The sequence below is a fragment of the Microcaecilia unicolor genome, chromosome 9 (genome assembly GCF_901765095.1).
Source record: "Microcaecilia unicolor chromosome 9, aMicUni1.1, whole genome shotgun sequence".
Lineage (NCBI taxonomy): Eukaryota > Metazoa > Chordata > Amphibia > Gymnophiona > Siphonopidae > Microcaecilia > Microcaecilia unicolor.
Window position 1 is genome coordinate 43,893,865 of NC_044039.1, and position 21,039 is coordinate 43,914,903.

General features: G+C 40.4%; 1 protein-coding gene across 1 annotated transcript in view; it reads right to left on the reverse strand.

The window, feature by feature from the left end:
• Window positions 1-1,439: 1,439 nt before the first annotated feature.
• Window positions 1,440-21,039, reverse strand: part of ERC1 (ELKS/RAB6-interacting/CAST family member 1) — a 503,932-nt gene continuing 484,332 nt past the window's right edge. The window contains 1 exon segment of the mRNA XM_030214918.1: window positions 1,440-1,494. Within this exon segment, the coding sequence (XP_030070778.1) occupies window positions 1,440-1,494 (55 nt within the window).

Here is a 21,039-nt window from a genome sequence, read left to right on the forward strand (position 1 = left end):
GTCTTTGGGAACTGGTCCGAGCCAACACCAAACTGACCCAGGAAAAGCCCGGTACAGCCCAGCAGCACCACGGGCTCCCAATACTTCAAAACTGGTCAGCAATGCAGGGGCGTAGCTATGGGTGGGCTTGGGCACACCCAATCTCGGCTCAGGGCCATTCAGTTTGTCTAGTCCACCAATTGGCGCCGATCTTCTAGGCACCGGTTAGGATGCACAGCCTTTTAGTTCAGCTGCGTAAGCCTGGAGTTGTAGCATGTTTGCGGCTCTTACCTGTAACCTGCCTAATCTGTTTTCCTGCAGTGCTCGGCTCCATGTCACTCCGGGACCATGAAGTCAGTAGTGGAGTTAGTCTGTGGGAGTCGGGAGGACCTGCTTTGAGAAGGTAGTTTACCAGCTCATCGCTGATACCGCATCACAACTGCTAATGCTGCTGCTGCCATAGTGCTTTGTCTGCACTCTGAAGCTGCTGTCACCGGTGCGGCTCAGTTGGGCCCGGTCTCTTCCAACTGTGCCTGGCACTGGTACACAGGCACAGTTAGAAGAGACTGGGCCCGACTGAGCCGCATGCATGCGAGTGGGGTGGGGGTGGTGGGTCATGGCAGCAGGCACCGGTGAGAACAGCTGCAGAATGCAGACAAAGCACTATGGCAGCAGCGGCATTAGCAGCTGTGATGCGGTGTCAGTTCAGCCCCAATCAGGCCTCAGCACTCCCCCAGGCACAGGATCCAGCACAGTCTGCAGTGCTCTGCTCAACGTGCACACTGACTGCATAATATGCATAAATGCAGTCTTTTGAGAAACTCAACAACACTCAAGCCCAGGTAAAAGAAATGTTTTAATTTTTAATATGTGTAATGCTGGACTGCTGGTGGGTTTCTGGGTGGGGATGGGCTCAGTGCCCAAGTTAAAATAAAATTTAAGTTACTGACATTAAGGAATTGTAGATTATTGATAGACAGTTAGAATAAAAATATAAAAAGCAAACTTTATAACTAGTCTCCATATCCTTTTTCCCCATAGTTTTAAAACTTGAACTTTCTGCCACAGCATTAACAGATATGACCTACTGTGCTTTCTAGAGGCCATTCCCACCCCCAACCCCAACTTCCACCCACCCCTAGAACAGATGTTCATTTATAGCGTTAACTTATAGCCAATTATTCTAAACAGGATAAAAAGAGGGGAGTTTTCATTACAGAATTTTAATTACAATTAATTACTTTCTGAGAAGCATACACTAAATAAATCACACAGTACACCATATAATCTTAAGGCTCTTTATATTAATCTAATATCCCTAGTACCTTAAGAAGTTTTAACTGCAGAGAGCAATCCAGCAACAAGAGGGGTGCTATCCAGTCTTTTGCATTGAGTGTCACATGTATGATATTCTCCCACTTGGCGAGAGGATACATGTGTTTGTTTTTGATGCAAAGAGCTCATAGCTCTTTGCACGTTGGTTCTCTTGAGGCTCGAGTAACAGATTTTGAGGAGCTGAGGGAGACAGAAAGGGAGACAGAGAAGGCATACAGGGATACTGTAGAGAAGCCCCACCTCCAATCTAGCTGTTCTGTGCTGCCTTGTAGGAAGGAGGTCTCCTAAAAGAACAGCATCACCCTGGTGAAGTCGGAAGTAATCCTGTAGCTAAGAACAGCCCACCAGGGGATGCAATATCCTCTCGCACCAAGGATGTGTCCCCAGGAGGGAAGGGTTAGAACGGCTGTTCTAGTTGGTGATTTCAATATTAGGGATGTAGATAGCTGGGTGACTGGTGGGTGTGAGGATCACCTGGTCACTTGCTTGCCTGGAGCAAAGGTGGCAAACCTCACGCGTCACCTAGATAGGATTTCAATGCTGGGCAGGAGCCCTCTGTCTTGGTACATGTAGGCACCAAATGACATTGGAAAATGTGGGAGGGAGGATCTAGAGGACAAATTTAAGTTCCTAGGTAGAAAGCTGAAATCCAGATCCTACAGGGTAGCATTTTCAGAAATGCTCTCCTTTCCACACGCAGGACCCAACGGGTAGGCAGAGCTCCAAAGTCTCAATGTGTGGTTGAGAAGATGGTGCAGGGATGAGGGATTTAGTTTTGTAAGGAACTGGGCAACATTGTGGGAAGGGGGAGCGCCTGTTCCAAAAGGATGGGCTCCACCTTCACCAGGATGGAACCAGGCTGTTGGCGCTAACATTTAAAAAGGAGATAGAGCAGCTTTTAAACTAAAATGAGGTGGGGGAAGTAGAGTCTGCTTAGCAGACAGTCGCCCAGGAGCACATGCTTCAGTGTGGAGTATTCTTGAAGAATACTATTGAAACAGGATCTTTAGGGAATCCCAATTGAGAGATTTCAATAACGGTGAAAGAAAGCTGGGAGTGTTCAATGGGAGAACATAGTAACATAGTAGATGATGGCAGAAAAAGACCTGCACGGTCCATCCAGTCTGCCCAACAAGATAAACTCATATGTGCTACTTTTTGTGTATACCTTACCTTGATTTGTACCTGTCCTTTTCAGAGCACAGACCGTATAAGTCTGCCCAGCACTATCCCCGCCTCCCAACCACCAGCCCCGCCTCCCACCACCGGCTCTGGCACAGACCGTATAAGTCTGCCCAGCACCATCCCCACCTCCCACCACCGGCTCTGCCACCCAATCACGGCTAAGCACCTTAGGATCCATTCCTTCTGAACAGGATTCCTTTATGTTTATCCCAAGCATGTTTGAATTCCGTTACCGTTTTCATTTCCACCACCTCCCACGGGAGGGCATTCCAAGCATCCACTACTCTCTCCGTGAAAAAATACTTCCTGACATTTTTCTTGAGTCTGCCCCCCTTCAATCTCATTTCATGTCCTCTCGTTCCACTGCCTTCACATCTCCGGAAAAGGTTCATTTGTATATTAATACCTTTTAAATATTTGAACGTCTGTATCATATCACTCCTGTTTCTCCTTTCCTCCAGGGTATACATGTTCAGGTCAGCAAGACTCTCCTCATACATCTTGTAACACAAATCCCATACCATTCTCGTAGCTTTTCTTTGCACCGCTTCAATTCTTTTTATATTCTTAGCAAGATACGGCCTCCAAAACTGAACACAATACTCTAGGTGGGGTCTCACCAACGATTTATACAGGGGCATCAACACCCCCTTTCTTCTGCTGGTCACAGCTCTCTCTATACAGCCTAACAACCTTCTAGCTACAGCCACTGCCTTGTCACACTGTTTCGTCGCCTTCAAATCCTCAGATACTATCACCCCAAGATCCCTCTCCCCGTCTGTACCTATCAGACTCTCCCCGCCTAACACATACATCTCCCGTGGATTTCTATTCCCTAAGTGCATCACTTTGCATTTCTTCGCATTGAATTTTAGTTGCCAAACCTTAGACCATTCTTCTAGCTTCCGTAGGTCCTTTTTCATGTTTTCCACTCCCTCCGGGGTGTCCACTCTGTTACAGATCTTAGTATCATCCGCAAATAGGCAACCCTTCGGCAATGTCACTCACAAATATATTGAACAGAATCGGCCCCAGCATCGATCCCTGAGGCACTCCACTACTCACCTTTCCCTCCTCCGAGCGAATTCCATTCACCACCACCCTCTGGCGTCTGTCCGTCAACCAGTTCCTAATCCAGTTCACCACTTCGGGTCCTATCTTCAGCCCATCCAGTTTATTTACGAGCCTCCTGTGGGGAACCGTGTCAAAAGCTTTGCTGAAATCTAAGTAGATTATGTCCATAGCTCGTCCCTGATTCAATTCTCCTGTCATCCAATCAAAGAGTTCAATGAGATTCGTTTGGCACGATTTCCCTTTGGTAAAACCATGTTGTCTCGGATCTTACAACTTATTGGCTTCCAGGAAATTCACTATCCTTTCCTTCAGCATCGCTTCCATTACTTTTCCAATAACCGAAGTGAGGCTTACCGGCCTGTAGTTTCCAGCTTCTTCCCTATCACCACTTTTGTGAAGAGGGACCACATCCGCCGTTCTCCAATCCCTCAGAACCTCTCCCATCTGCAAGGATATATTAAACAAATCTTTAAGAGGACAGGATATATTAAACAAATCTTTGGGAGAACAGAGTAGGATGCAAATTATCCCCATTAACTTCAAAGCAACCTGTAGATGCAAGGAAAAAAGATGATTTGAAGTGTCTATATACAAATGTTAGAAGTCTTAAAAATAAAATCGAAGAGTTGGAGTATAAAGCACTAAAAGAAGAGGTAGATATAATAGGCATTTCAGAGACCTGGTGAAAGGAGGAAAATTAATGAAACACTTATCTGTGTACAAATTATATTACAGTGGTAGAGTAGATCAAATTGGAGGGGACGTTGTGCTATATATTAAATAGGGAATTGAGTCAAACAAAATAAGCATTTACATGTATCAGATAGCAACGTGGAATCTTTATGGATAGAAATTCCAGGTGCGAAGTGAAGGAATATACTGGTAGGGCTGTACTACTGTCCGCAATGATAGAAAGAATAGTTGAAAATATGTTCATAAAAATTAGGAAAGCTGGCAAATTGGGTAACATTATAATAATGGGTGATTTCAATTATCCTAATATTAACTGGATAAATATTACATCAGGGTGTGCTAGGGAGATAAAACTTCTAGATGTAATAAATGACTGCTTCTTGGAGCAACTGGTCCAGGAACCAACGGAAGGGGGAGCTATTTTGGATTTAATCCTTAATCGAATGTGGGGCATAGTACGAGAGGTAATGGTGTTGGAAACACTGATCATAACATGATCAAATCTGAGCTGATATCCAGAGTGAAGTCCCTAAGGAAATCTACTGAAACAGCATTTAATTTTTGAAAGGGCAACTATGAAAAAATGAGGAAAATGGTTAAAAGAAGTTAAAAGGATCAGCCACAAAGATTTGGACTTTAAATCAGGCACAGATGTCGTTCAAAAAAAATCGTGAAAGTCCTGATTAGATGTATTCCTAACAAAGGTGGAAAAAAGAGCAAACAACAGCCAGCGTGGTTAAAAGGTGAAGTGAAAGAGGCTATTAGAGCCAAAAGAACATCCTTCAAAGAATAGAAAAAGGATCTGAATGAAGAAAATAGGAAACAACATAGGCACTGTCAAGCCAGATGCAAAGCATTGATAAAGAAGGCTAAAAGAGAATATGAAAAGAAACTTGCCGCAGAGGGCAAAACTCACAGTAACAACTTTTTCAGGTATATCAGAAGCAGAAAGCCAGTGAGGGAATTCGTGGGACTGTTTTTTTTTTTTTAGGATTTTGCTCACACCTTTTTTAGTTGTAGCTCAAGGTGAGTTACATATAAAAGCAATAGTCACAGGGAGAAACATTACAACATATCTTGGCTCTTACCTACGTGCACAAAAAAAAAAAATTGTTATATTTTAGAATTGGGCAACAAGAACTCCAGTGTACGATTAGTCACTCCACGCTGTATTTTGAAAATGAATATGCAAGGAAATAGAACTGACTACTTACTATGTTCACCGTCCAGTGAGTAGTTGCGAGACAATTCAATGAACCCACTGTATAAAAACCGCCAGCATTCCCATCAACATTATAGATGTCCCCATTACCTCACTCTTTTTAAATGTACGCTGAGCGGCATACTGTGCTCTTGAGAGACACTGAATCTGGTGATCCCAGACTACATGACATTTAGGTTTACCACTACTAGAAACCAAGCTTTTGGTTGGAAAATGGCCAGTTTGGAATGAATTGCCAAGTCAGCTAAAGGAGGAAGTGAATTAATTGAAATTTTGTGGTTTGTTTAAGATATGGTTGTTTCATGAGTATTTTGATGTGTTATGAGAAAGGATTGGAGGAAGGACAAAATATCAAGGTAACTTATATAATCTATTTTAGGTGATATTTTTAATTGTGTCTGCTATATTCAATGCTAATTATTTTGTGATTGAATTTTACCTTATATTTATGTGATATATTATCCACTTTATACACCTTGTCAGATGAAAAGGCAGACTGTAAATCTGTAAGTTAAATTAGGCACCTTAGACAAACTTACAGCCTTGAACTTCCCCCTCCCCCAAATTAAGTTGTAGACCCCAAGTCCCCACCCTGTGATTTTGATAATTACATTCAACAATCATGTCCATCCCAAGAAACCCTCTCCCGGTACGTGTGTGCATGACTGATGTTTCTTTGAGCCTCTGTGCACTTAGGACCTACTTTGTGCTTTGCTAGTCTGCCTATTTATGTATTAGTCTAATACCAGTGCATCATGGCTCATTGGATTTCATGGATAACATCATGGTTGGTATAATCATCTATGGTCGGGGTTCTCAATTCAGTCCTTGGGACACACCTTGCCACTCAGGTTTTCAGGATACCCACAATGAATATGTATGAAATAGATTTGCATACATGGAGGTAGTGTGTGCAAATTTATCTCATGCATATTCATTGCAGATATCTTGAAAAGCTGACCCAAAAACTGAGTTAAGATCCCCTGACCTATGGAAAAATACAACCAACTAAATCTATAGTGCCTTTGATCAATGTTTAAGAGCTTATTGGAAAGCTAATCCTTCCTAAAAACATGGTAGCCAATGCTTCACGTAAACTCCCGCAGGAAAAAAAGAAGCTTGTGTTTATTTGATGGACCACAATTCACATCAAATCATCATAGCAGTTTCCAATGATAAAACAGACAAAAACAAAACACAATTCAAGGGAAACAAAAAGGATGGAGGAGGAGAGCACACAGAATATAAAACATTCATGGACTATAAAACAACTGAAATTCAAATCAAGAGGAAAGAGATTTAAAAAATAAAGATGCCAGAAAGAAGCACCAATCCATTCATCAGCCCGCTAGAATCCAATCAAAAAACCTCCAGTGGGTCCTCTAAGGCAGTACTTTCCGTCAGTCCTGGAGTATCCCAATGCTAGTCAGTTTTCAGGATAACCACAATGAATATGCACGAGATTCATTTGCATTCACTACCTCCACTGGATGCAAATCTCTTTCATGTACATTCATTGTAGACAGTGCTGGTGGAATTTTGATAATACCTTGTTATTAGATTCACAAAATGTGGAACAATTAGAAAGGAACTTACAGGAATACATTCATTTTAATGATACAGTCAATATTGATCCCAGAAGCTTTTGGGAAGGATTAAAAACCGTCATGAGGGGAAACATTATTTACCTAGGACCTATCACTGCAAACAGCATGTACAGAAGGAAAGTAATCTTCTCCAGCAGATGCTTAATCTAGATGGCCAACAAAAAAAATGGAAGGGAACCCGTATATTTGTCATGTATTTAGAGACATTGCACCAAAAACTGAAAGAGCTGGAATTTGAAAAAATTAATGTCACTCTTCAAAAATGGTAACACGGTAGGAAACCTTCTGGCCAACACCCTAAAAACTGCTATTAAAACAAAGGAAAAATCATTGGGTAGCTGCAAATGAAGGTTCAGACCTTGTTTTCAATGAGCTACAATAAAAAGGAGAAAGCAGGAACTACCAGGCTGCAACAGGGGCAACTAAAACTCGCTGGTGTGAAACAAAAAAATTCACCAGTGCTGATTACCAATGTGTCTCTGCCTGGGTCCATTTGCTACCATGAAATCCTGGTGAAATCCTGTGAAAACACAGTATCAAACATATTGTATCTTGTAGACTGATTGCCTTATTTTCTAACCCCTGACCTTCATTTGGCCACTAGGATATGGAGGTCCTTGATCCTGGGTCCAGAAGGCAGTTTGGAGATGATACTGAAGCACAAAGACCCCTTTCTTCCTAGTGGTATTGGGGGGGGGGGGGGTGGATGTTTGCATGCAAGCAAATGCAATTGCATGAGAGAGAGACAGATCCCTTTACTTTGATAACAGTAGGAGAAGTGAAGGAAAATTAAGCCCCCAAAGTTTCTTGTGTGTGAGGGAAGGAATCCCTTAGCTCTCCAGACCTTTCATTTGGACCAATTAGCATGAAGGATGTCAAGCTGTAGTGAGACTGCAACCAATTTAACACCTGCTCTGAGGCAGGAGCTAAAACCTGCCTTTTGCCAGGCCTATGCTATGTAACAGGTAAGGGAAGCATACCAAACCATTTAGCATGGTCCAATTAAAGGCTCATCTACTGTACATATGAATTTTAATAGGTACCTGATAACATGTTAGGAAAATATTCATATGGCCTTTTTGCATAACATGCTATTTTTTAATACCTGCAAAATGGCCTTAATGAACTGCAAAGGCCCAATATGGCCCACAGTCCATGATTTTTTCTTTCATAAATGCTATTTCTCATTTCAAATCTCCAGTGTCAGACTGGCCAAGAAGTTCAACTTGTACAAAGCATGGGAGTGAGAAATGACAGAAGAAATACGTTAATTGTGACTTTCAATATGATAGGAACTGTAGTACAAAGTATTTCATGACCTGGCCTGCACCTGCAAACATCAATCATGCTGAGATTCTATATAGGATATAAACAGTCACTATACTATCCTATACATGATGTAAAGGGTGCGTTTTCAAAGTTTTGCAAGAGCTGAAGTTATTCAAATGACTTGGAGAGAAGTTACATTGTATGATTCATTCAGTGATTGCCTCAGATCCAGTGCTTGAGGTATCAAAATTATTTATTAGGGTAAACACTGCGATGTTACCAGCAATTTGTTTAAATAACAAATGCAAGAACATTGAAGGTGGTTTATTATATAAAAGACAGTACCTAAAAGTGAACTACAAATGATTCATTAACTCACTTAGAACAGGAGGAAAAGACCTTAGATGCTGTGCTCTATGACAGGTCCAGGTCATTAACTTTTAGTGGAATACTGTAATCATAGATCAAAAACCTCCTCTCTCAACCAAAGTTCCCAATGGGCACCCATTTCACCACTGTTTCTTCAGGGTATCTTCAAAAAGTCACTGGCAATGCTTGCTCTCACGTCTTCAATCTGCTGCTGATAGATTGAAGATGAGAGTGCAAGCACTGCCAGTTTTACCTTTTGAAGATCCCCTGAAGAAGCAATGGCAAAATGGGTGCCTGTTGTGGGGGCTGAATTTGAGATAAGTGTCACTTCTACTGCAATACTTGCATGGGCAGAGCTGCTGTAGATTCAAGAAGATATTGCGAATATCGAGTAATTTAATTAGATATTGCTTATGTCAAGTAATTGCACAGTTGAAAGTTTGCACTAACAAAAGAAACTATTGATAAAAAAAACAAAGTGTGATAAAGAAAGACTTTGGTTGACGGAGGAGGTTTTTGACCTATGATTACAGCAGTCACTAAAAGTTAATTAACTGGACCTGTCATAGACAGAGCAGGATGGAATTCTTTGCAATGTCTAAGGTCTTTTACTCATATTCTAAGTGAGTTAATGGATCATTTATAGTTCACTTGTGGGTATTGTTTCAGATACAAGTGTGAACAATATTAGTCTGTTTTTGTGTGGGGCTTATTATATGAGAGAAACACTGATAATGGGAAATAAATCTTATGTAGAAGAATACTTGCTCTGCTGCCTGGCTTCAATGGAAAGTCAACAGATAGCCAACAACGGAGGGTGTTAATGCATAAAGGCTCATCAAAACAGTGCATTCTATACTACTTTTATTCCTCCAGATCAACCAATAGTTTCAAAATACTAACACTATGAAGAAACATTCTTGTTAAAAATACTGACCTTGATGTGAGACTGAAGAAAGCAGCAAATCCAAGGAAGGAGATGTGAAAGAGAAAGTTAGAAAGAGGGTTAATGAATACGGTGTCCAGAGAGAATAATGCACAAGAAAATAGTATAAAGCAAGAACAGCATTACAGAAAGATATTAGAGTATCACCTAGATGACAACCTCCTCCTTAGTAAGAGCTACAGTACTTAAGATTATGCCAATGAAAATGTGAGCTTTTAAACAGTGTTTTATTTCATGAGAAAGGGAATACACTAATTTGGCAAGTTTCAATATTTGGAACTGGAAGGGAAATTGTATCTTTTACCAAACCCCAGGGTACATCATAACAAGCAGCCAGGTGGCTTCATTAATATTTTTATCCTAAATTTGAAAGTACGTATACCTTAGGTTTTGTTCTTATCTATAAGAGATTTATGGTCTGGAAGCAGTTCTTCCCTCATTTAAGAAATCTCTAACTTATTGAGCTCATTTAACATTGATGAGAGGATTTCAAGTTATAACCAGTTATGCTTCCTTCTCAATTACATAGTAAACTACAATCTATTTTTAGATCAGATTTACCTAAGAATATCTGGTGCTCTTATCTAACAATAAACACGAAAATGAACAACTAAAGCTGTCACCTTCAGAATGGTAAATGATTCTGGGATTCCAAATTATGGATACTCTACCTCCCATGCAACTTCTACCTAGACCTAACTGTGCATCTAGTAAAACCAATGCAGAAAAAGATGAAACAGTGACTTACTAAAAAATGTATTTCTCAACAAAAGCAAAAATTGTAAGTTAATCAACCACATTTCACCAATTAAAATAAACTTTTGGGTCAAGGAGGAAAAAGACCTCAGTAGCCTTCTACCACCATACATAAAATAAGAGACCTTACACCATGTCAATCATTGGTCAAAAAACTGGCTGGCAGGCTCACCAAACATCAAAATCAGAAAAAACAAACTAGGGGATACTCAATGAAGATACATGGTAATACTTTTAAAACAAATAGGAGGAAATATTATTTTCACTCAATAGTTAAGCTCTGGAACTTGTTGCCAGAGGATGTGGTTACAGCACAGGGGCATAGCCAGATGGCTAATTTTGGGTGGGCCTAAGCCCAAGGTGGGTGGGCATGGAATTTGCCCCCCCCCCTCCGGTTTGCTCCTCTCTCCACCCCTCCCTGCCCACAAACCCCAAATATTAAATAATTGAGCTGGATCCCCAAACCCTGCCAGCTGAAGATTTTCTCCTCTTCCTCAAGCAACCAGCACTCTTCCAAACAGCAGCCGGCAACACTTGCCTCAAACTGATGCCGCTACTGGCAGGCCATGCATGCTCAGTGCTTTTGCATGTACAAAAACTGAGTATGTGCAGAAGGGCTGGTCTCAGCGTCAGCTCAAGACAAAAGCTGCTGGCTGACATTTGGAAGAGCGCTGGCTGCCCAAGGAAAGAAAATCTTCAGCTGGTAAGGTTTTGAGATCCCCACCAGCCACAGCAAGAGTGTCACAATTTTGGGTGGGCCTGAGTCCAAAGTGGTTGGGCCCTGGCCCACCTGTGGCTACGCCACTGTTACAGCAGTTAGCATATCTGGGTTTAAAAAAAGGTTTGAACAAGTTTCTGGAGACAGACAAGGGGGAAGCCACTGCTTGCTCTAGGATTAGTAGCGTGGAATCTTGCTATATGGGATTCTGTCAGGTACTTGTCACCCGGACTGGCCACTGTTGGAAGCAGGATACTGGGATAGATGGACCACTGGTCTGACTCAGTATGGCTATTCTTATGACTTCTATCACCTCAGTAATTCCTGGCTTAAGACACAGCATTAATAACTATCTTTTATTCCGTTCTCAAATTTTAAAATAAAAAGAAGAGAATGGCTGGCATACCGGTTAGAAACCAGAGACTCACATTCCTGCTTCTATCACAGTGACGTCCAAAGTCACAATAAGTACTACATTATGGTACTTATATTCTGCTTCTACCAAAAAAAAAAAAAAGGACTAAGAAATAACATCATACAGTTCAATCAAAATCTGGTCAATAAATGTTTAAAACATTAATGTTTTAATAGCCTTCCAACTGCCTCAGATACCTACTTACATAGTAAGCTCTGTGGTATGCATACAATGCACCAATATACAATTTCCTGAGCCATTACATCAAGCTCCATCCCTGGTCACCTTCAAATCCGGGCTAAAGGCATACCTATTTGATGCTGCTTTCAATTCCTAACCTGTCACCTACTTGTAACCTTTATCTTGTCTTCCTCTCTTCAATAGTCCCTTTTCCCTATGTGTCCTATCTGTCTGTCCTTCTCTTATCCCTTATTTGTCCTGTCTGTCTGTCCTGATTTAGATAAGCTCTTTTGAGCAGGGACTGTCTTTTCTTCATATTCAATTGTGAAGCGCTGTGTACGGCTAGTAGCACTTTAGAAATGATTTGTAGTTGTAGTAATAGCTTTGGGCATTATATAATGAAATAATGTAATAAATGGTGTTCACCTTCACTATCCTTGGACATCCACAAGTGACAAAAGGTTTAATTTGGCATTTATAAAGTAAATCTAGTGGCAAAGTAAATGATCTATAAATTAAGCAAAAATTGAATCTTTCATCAACTAGAATGATCACCTTTTATAACAGCAAGTCTCTTTTTACCAATGAAAAATGAATGTGAACGAGGCTAAGGATGAGTTGTCTTAATTACAACCCATACATTTTCAAAGCAAAGAACTTTTAACCAAAATTCTTGTGCTCTGGGGATGGCAAATGACTTCTTTGTGAAAAATGAGACAAACAGGTCATTTGGAGTTTGTCAAACTATCAGTGTGAAAATTATACACACACACAGCAACTCATTTGGAAAGGCTACAAAGATCCAAGTTTTCAATGCTGATTTCCTACTGAAAAAATAACTTACATTGACAGGATAAAAATGTGTTACCTAGAACTGTGAGGCTAAAATCCAGGTTTAACCCAGGACTTTTTTTGTTTGTTTTCAATATCACTAAAGATAGCATTACTGGAACCTCAAATTATGACCCAAGAATCTCTACATTTTGGCAGACACCTACATTGCACATTTTTTCCTCATTCATACTTAGTATTTACTCTTCAAATGAAATTCAAAATTGCACTGTTGATGAATTGAGAAATTCAAAGTAAGGGGTATGGACCTGGAATGTAGAATAAAAAATGTTCACAAGATTTGCATCTCAGAAACCCTTTTTCAAAACATTTGATAGCCATTTGGGGAGAGACTCAGAAGCATTGGGGGACGGGGGGATGGGGGAAAGGGTGTCTACTTTTGCTGCTATTCGCTATTGAACCTAAATTTCCTGGGGGGAGGGTTAGAGGGGCCTTATAGAGATGGGAACAGGTAGGGGTGGTGAGCTTTAGGTCATTATTGGATGGGAAGGTGATGTTACCCTTTCAGAGCCTGCAGGATCTCCATCCACCTACCAGAAGAAAACTATTTTTACTACTTACAAATCAGACATTTTATGAAAGCATAAGGTTGGCTGGGGGTGGATTTAGGGGTTATGAAGCACTTGGAGAATTTGTGGGAAGCGCTGGATAAACTCCCTCAACCATTATCAGTTTTTAAGTATTTTAGAGGGTTTGAACCCACTAGATATACTTTTATGTTGAACTGGGAATAAGATATATGGGTGAATTTTACAACTAGGGATTAGAAACTAGTTTTCCAGGAAATTAAAAGGGCATATGTCTGTGCTTCAGTACAAGAAAATGCATATAGAGTGGTCACAAGATGGTATTCTACACCTGCTCATTTAAAAGCCATGTTTCCCTCTGTGTTCGATAAATGTTGGCGGTGTGGGGAGGGGTGAGCACATTTTTCCATATATAGTGGTTATGTGGTAAATTGAAGGAGTACTGAAAAAGGGTTTGTAAAGAGATCTGCTGTGTTGGGTATTGCTTTTGTGACCTCTCCTCAGTGTTGGTCGTTGGGTATGGCTAATGGGTTGGGCTACAGGTGGCAACAACAGAATGCACACTTGATATCGGCTCAGTGGAAAAAGTTAGGTAGTCCCTGCAAGTGAAGATCTTGGTGGAGATGGAATATCTTACAGTTAAATGTAAAAGCCAATATGAGCACCAGGTGGTGGACTGGGAAAACATTCATCAGTGGGTAGAAGGCTTTGGGGAGTAGTAGGTTTGTTAATGGGTACTGTGATGTGTGCTAAATAGACCATGGCACATTCGTTGGTGTCAGTTTTTGAAGTAGGGTGGACTGGAGTACATTGGGGGTTCCTGGGTCTGCATTATAAGGGGTTGCTGAAAATAAGGATTTGTACAGTGAAGTTTTGGGTGTGAGAGGGTTATGAGCCCATTGTGAAGATTTTGTTATCCTTGTTGGATTATGGTTATGCTCTATTGTGCTTTCGTGTTTTCTTAATAAAAATAAAATATATATTAAAGTTTTTTTTTTTAAAGTTTTGCATCTCAGAGCAAATACAACTACATGTAGATTGTGGGGTTTATTAATCAAATTAATTTCTTTACATCAAAACTAATTCTGTCAGTACAGGATTTTCAAATATTCTTTCACTACTAACAGAATCCAAACTACAGGAAAGGTTCTGAATATTTCGTCATTTGAAAGTGTTGTGTACTTGATGTAAAACAAAGAAAATTAGATTTAATGCACTTCTTATAATTCAGTATCAAATTTTAATTTTTAAACAGTAACATAGTAAAATATCAAAACAGTAGTGTACAGAAATACAACTCATTTCATGCAAAAATGTACATGACACTTGCTTTCAGGTGACAATTTGGTGATATGGGGGCAGGAGAGGGAGGTGTTCCCTTCTTAGGTCCAATCCTTTTCTGCCTTGCATATTCCCTACTTCTCTCCCCCCCCTTCCTAATCTCACCATGTCCTCTCCCCTTTCTAACCATTATAACTGGTGTCCACTCTTCCCTTCCTTGTTGCACTATCAAATACCTATCCTCTTCTGATACCAGTCCCTTTCTTAAATCCCCCATTGATGCCAAGCCTCTCTTTCACATAAAAGTCTATCCCATCTCAGTCTTATTCTTGGCCAATTCTCTTTGTCTCTCCCATCTCATGCTCTCTACCCTCCCCCCAGCCAATCTTTAAATTCCTCAGTGGATTCCTTCTTTTAAAACACCCCCAACAACCCTGATCCCTCTCACACCAGTTCTGATATTTCCTCCTGTTGTATGGCACATATTACATATCATCAACCTCATGGCACATAGCCGCTGGTGCTATACTGCCTCCAAAGCATATGGGCAAAGGGATGTTCTGCTGCCACAATTCATAACGCCTGCCTTAGCTTTCATTAATGCAGCCCACTTTCTCAGATCCATAACCCACCATCTATTGCATATCAGTTGTATTCTGGCCTCCAATGCAGCCCAAAGCACACCAAAGTCACAGCTTGACTTAACAAATAGGTGGGAAAATGTGGGATACAAATGTAACAAATAAATAAACATTTGCATCCCCCCCCCCCCCAAAAAAAGACCATCTTTATGGAAAGCATCTTATAAAACTGTGTAGTGGTCTACACACACATATCTTATAAAATACACAATTACAGACACTTTTACACCTGCTTAAATATGCAAATTAGCAATATACGCTACTGGTGCTGGCTCTGGACCCCGTTTTATAGAGGTATATAGACACCTATGCTGCCCTGAATTGACATCGAATCTCACCTCACTTTAGATGAGAATTGTTATCCAGCTAAAATAATTTAGTTGGGAACAAAATTTGGCAGATAAGGTTTTTTTTTTATTAGAGTACTGAAAAGAAAAAAGGTTTTTTTTATCCACTGATCGAGGAGGAGGTGGGTGTAGTAAATCTTGCAGTGTAAAGTCCTCACACCAGCAAGTTAGACCACTGAGATCAGTAGAGTTATTGCTATTTGACTATGGAAATATTGAGCGTGGCCTCTATAAAATAGGCATGCTGTTGGATTTTAAATCGAACCCAATATGTTCATGCATATTCAAGACAGGTAAAAACTGTCCACTATAAAAGAAAAGCTATTAAATGGCTTTGGGCTATACCCTAAGGACAAAATCCTGTAACATGCAGCTTGCACTGGCTGAGAAATTAAAAACATATCAGGACAGCATGCAGAGTGCAAATGCTAAAAACATTGAAGTCCCTACTCTCAACAGGTTTTGGAGGATATCAATTAAGTATGGAACAGTAACTTCCCACAATGCTAAGTTCAACTAGTTATTAAAATTGCCAGAGAAGGAACAATAAAGGATCAGTGTGTTCAACACTAAGGATAATGGGGGGGGGGGGGGGGGGGGGGGGGGGGGGGAAGCAATCATCTTCACAGTAAAAACAGGCCCAAGCAAGCAAAATCAGATTATAATCATACATAATTAAAAAGCCAAAGTGTTCCTGCATGTTTTATGATTTTACACAGCCGAATTCCCTTAGAGCAAGGGAATACATTTTACAGCATTTCTTAAAAAAAAAATTCACCTATGCACCCACTAAATTCTTTCTAGCACTCATGATACATAATACCAGCAAAGATGCAATTTTACAGAGCAAGTTAAATGCAGGTCTCTAAAGAACCATTTCTCTTTTACAAACTGTCTACTTTAATCAAAGCGGAAAAATTCAACAAGGGCTCAATTTACACAAACTGTGTTTTTTTTTTTTGGTGGGGGGGGAATAGAGGGTGACAATTAGAAAAGAGTTGTATAACAAATATCATAAAAGCAGATGCTTGTCAGAATTGCAAAAAAGACAGATGGACTCAACAACAGTAAGGGACATCTGATACACTTATGTCTTCTGTTCTGTCCATGGATTTGCTCATGTAAATCAAGTCCCCCATATATTCATACAGGCCTAACTCTGGAATAGAGGGCTGCACAGCAATGCATTTACCAAGCATATCAGTGAATACCATTATTAAATTATATCTTGAGGAAACACATTCTTTCTTTATCTAAACTTCAACTTTAACACTAACCAAATAACCATTTGACCATTCTGGCCCCCAATAATTTTAACATACATCACTTCAGCTGTAAAGATAAGTGGGATGGATTAGCAGAAGGGGGGTGAGGTTAAAATGTAGAAAATTACAAAAAGGTGAACTGGTCATCAATGATTATTTCTATTTTCATTGGTTTGTTCAGGTGAATTTCTAGGTCAGTGTAAACTGATGTTCTTCTTCTTACATTGCATATTGGCTTTAATTGATATTGCTAATAAAAATAAGAAAAGAAACATACACCCTCAGTTCTCTCCAGCTACTTAAAACTATCCATTAAAAAGATGCTTTTAAGGTATGGTGTGACAGTCCATGTTAGGACTGCAGTACTTTACTTAAAAAAAAAAAGTTTGAAAATAGCTGTAGTATGACATTAGCCAGTCTTCTGTCTTCAGATGGTGAAATCCCTCTTGGATGGCATGGGTGCATGAAAAGAGATTCTGTGAAACGTGGGTATATGAAGGAATTGGTACTTCCACTAAAACATATACCAAAATGGTGAGCACTTTCATAGTATTACGGTGTGTTCTGATCATGACTTGCTGGCAATTATGCGGTGGCAGAATTTAACTTCAACTATGAAGCACAGAATAACAAAGATACCTAGTTTGTTTTTTTTTGGGGGGGGGGAGGTTGTTTTTGACTTACTGCCTTACTCCCTCCTAAGAGGTCTCAAAGTTGTTTACATGGGAAAGTAGTAAAACATTAACATATCACATTTAACACCCCAGTAAAGCAGGAAGTCCAGTTTTATGATGCCAAGGTCTCAGCTGGGGCTTGATGTTTCAAGTTATTCCCACATCATTTGGAGTACACAAATTGATAGAGAAGATCCTGTCACTCTGTTCCATAATCCTAACTCTCTGCTGGGTTATTGAGCAATGGGTGGGGGCACAGGAAGGAGGGGATAAAATGTAGAAAATTACAAAAATATTAACTGATGATCAGGGGATGACAACCTTTATGAACAAAGGGCTGCATAAATAACAGTACTACCCCTAGTAGGCCACACCATTATATTAAGTCAAAACTGGAAATGCACAGAGCTCCACAGACCTTCTGTGATAAATAAGTAAAACGTTAACTAAAAATGATGGAAACTGCTAGAGTAGTATTCTGAAAATACTTGCAAAACAGTAGTTAAAATTGTCAAAACTCTGGTTAAAGACATACTTCCCACAGTCTCGGGGGCTGCATAACATTCAATGGCAGGCTGCATTCAGCTCATGGGCTGCTGCAGGTTGCCCACCCCTGGGCTAGAAGAATAATATTTAGGTTCCAATCAAATAAAGATAACAGTGTTTTCAACAAACAATACTCAGGCAATAAAGAATTTCTACTTCTTTTACATTAATAGGGATACTCGAATCACTTGTACAACATGTGAACCCGTGGAGGGGTTACTACAAGGGAGCAACACCATGCAGCTAGCCCAGTGCGACAGGTTGGAAAGACTTTTTCACCACAGGAAAGTGTGAGCTCACCCATTTGACAAACAAATATAAAAGGAAAGAAACTTTTACTCTACCACTGCCAGTCTTCAAGACTTATGGGATTAGTACTTGGCTCTGGCTGACTCACTATGCAGCCTTAGAAATACTAGCAATTTTCTAGCTAAGAAAAGAAAAAAACAGTTCAGGGTCCCTACCTAACTACTGGAAGAGAGTATTTGCATATGCTCACACACTCTCTCATATGGCTTTTTATTTCTCACAGGTTCAAGATATTAAAAATATGAGCATTCTCTTGGGTTGGACTGGCTTCACACTGGCTCTGCTTTTCAGGCTGAACTTTCTTCTATGTTTAATCTTCAGCCAGGCAGTCTCTCTCTCTCCAGCTACCTATTCTCGTCTCTAATCCCCTACAGCAGGCTCTCAGCAGTGTCACATCCTTAATAAAATACTCAAAACTTGCTCCTGTGATCTATTCAGGCTCTACTGTGCTCTGAGCTCTATCTTAGCAGTCACTCAGTCTGGACTGTGTATCCGCAACTCTCTTGAACTCCCACTCTCCCCACTACAGGCACCCTCTTAGTTGGATTCTCTGCACCTTGGTCTCTTGCTGCTTTCACAGGCAGCAGATTCACTTAGCTGGGCTCTAGTCACCTCTCCAACAGCCCCAACAGCTCACACAGTTATGCAGTCTCTGTGCCAACTGATCTAGCCAACTTTCTACTCTGCTAGTCCTTCCAACTGGCTCTAGTAATTTTTTTTGCCTCTCTGGGGGACTCTTGGGTTCAGCATAACCTCTCCGATGCACTCTTCTCTGTAGCTCCTGGGTGACTGCCATTATCAGTTTTTGGTACCTCTTCTTTACATCAGGGGTTCCCAAATCTGTCCTGGGGAATCCCAGCCAATCAGAATCTCAGCATATCCACAATGAATAGGATTGAGATAGATATGCACATCAAGGAGGCGGTGCATGCAAATGGATCACATGGATATTCATTGTGGGTATTCTGAAAACATGACTAGCTGGGATTCTCCCAGCACAAATTTGGTAATCACTGTACATCTTCTGTCTGCTCTTCCTTCTGGACTTCTTGGCTTAAGCATATGGGTGCTCCTGCCTCGATTCCCTCCCCAGACCCCCACCAACAGTAGGAGTACTCCACAGGATTCTGGAGATTTTTTTCTTCTTCTTCTTCTTCTCTGCAGTTGTTGGGGGTTTTTTTTCCTTTCAAAAGCTGCTGCTGTTTGTTGTTGGCCTGCCAGTTCTACAAATCCTCCAATTCAGTGATTAAGTACTTTAAATATTTATGTTCTTTAGCACCAGGCTACATTAACATAACACAAGACAGCTGTATTAGTATGAATTGCATGTGTGCTTGGGATCCTTAGTATTCTCTATTTAGATAGATCCCCTTTGAAAATTATCTGCAAAGCAGAGTGCCCACATATTCTGTATCTGCTATTCCTGCAAGCAGTGAAACAGGAGCAAAAACCAGATACACATTTGAGAATCCAAATGTACACACATTGTTTACTATCTGGCCCAAAACGTGCCCCTCAGAAATGCTTGCACATAGTGAGAGGGTCAGTTTTCCACCAAGATAATTTAGTAATTAACCACTTGAAATTTATGCTCTAACAAGATAGTTTTCTAAGCCACTTCTATGGGCAAAACAGCATTTTACAAGCAGAAATAGGGATTTATAAATTTACCAGTGCTAGATGTGAGTAAAAGTATGTGCTAGCTTTTTAATGCAGTGGTTGCCAATCCTGGAGGCACCCCAGCCAGTCAGGTTTTCAGGATATCCACAATGAATATACATGACAGAGATTTGCATGCACTGCCTCCACTGCATGCAAATCTCTCTCATGAATATTCATTGTGAATATCCTGAAAACCTGACTAGCTGGGGTGCCTCCAGACCAGGTTTGGGAACCATTGTTTTAATAGTTTTACCATGAATAAGTATGTGTGTCGTTGGGGACAAAACTAGGGCAGAATGTGACCTTACATAACTATGTGCAGATGTGTTTAAAATTTGTTGGGACATTTGTGCATGCCTCAGAGCAAGTGTAAATGTTTATAGATACTTCATGAACAGGGGAGTTGGTGCCTTTTTTATAAAGTTCCCTTTACAACTTAAGCACATCTATCTCTCACACACAAGATAGGCACCTTGTGATAAACTTACCCTTCATGGTTTATTTTAAGTGATGCTATGTCCTCTTGTATTTATAGGTGATAACCATCAGTGGCTTGGATCCTTACATAAGCTTATCTGCTTTGACACAAATTTTAACTTTTAAAGGAAATTGCATACTTGCCATCAATGCTGAGTGCCATTTTTCACTCATAATGTGTGTTTCTTTAAAACTTGCTTTATGTTATTTTCTCCTGGTGCTTTGTTTCAAGTGGATTGAGAGTGAAGAGAACTGTATTAAGCTATATGAAACAGTGATGCATCACGGCGCTGATTACGCACAAGAATATAGCATTACTCCAAATTTTTGGAAGGAAGCAGTAATCAGACAAGCTGCTCCCATGTGTTCTCTGTAACATCACCCAACTTTAAACCTTCTCATAAAAGGTGACTAGTTATCCAGGCTTTAAATGGGTTCATGGTGATTAGAGGAGTGTGGTAGCCGTGTTAGTCCACTCTTAAGGTTATCAATAGAAATCAAACAAAATAAAACATGGAAAAGAAAATAAGATGATACCTTTTTTATTGGACATAACTTAATACATTTCTTGATTAGCTTTCGAAGGTTGCCCTTCTTCCTCAGATCGGAAATAAGCAAATGTGCTAGCTGACAGTGTATATAAGTGAAAACATTCAAGCATTACCTATGACAGTCTGACAGGGTGGGAGGAGGGGGGTGGGTAGGAAGTA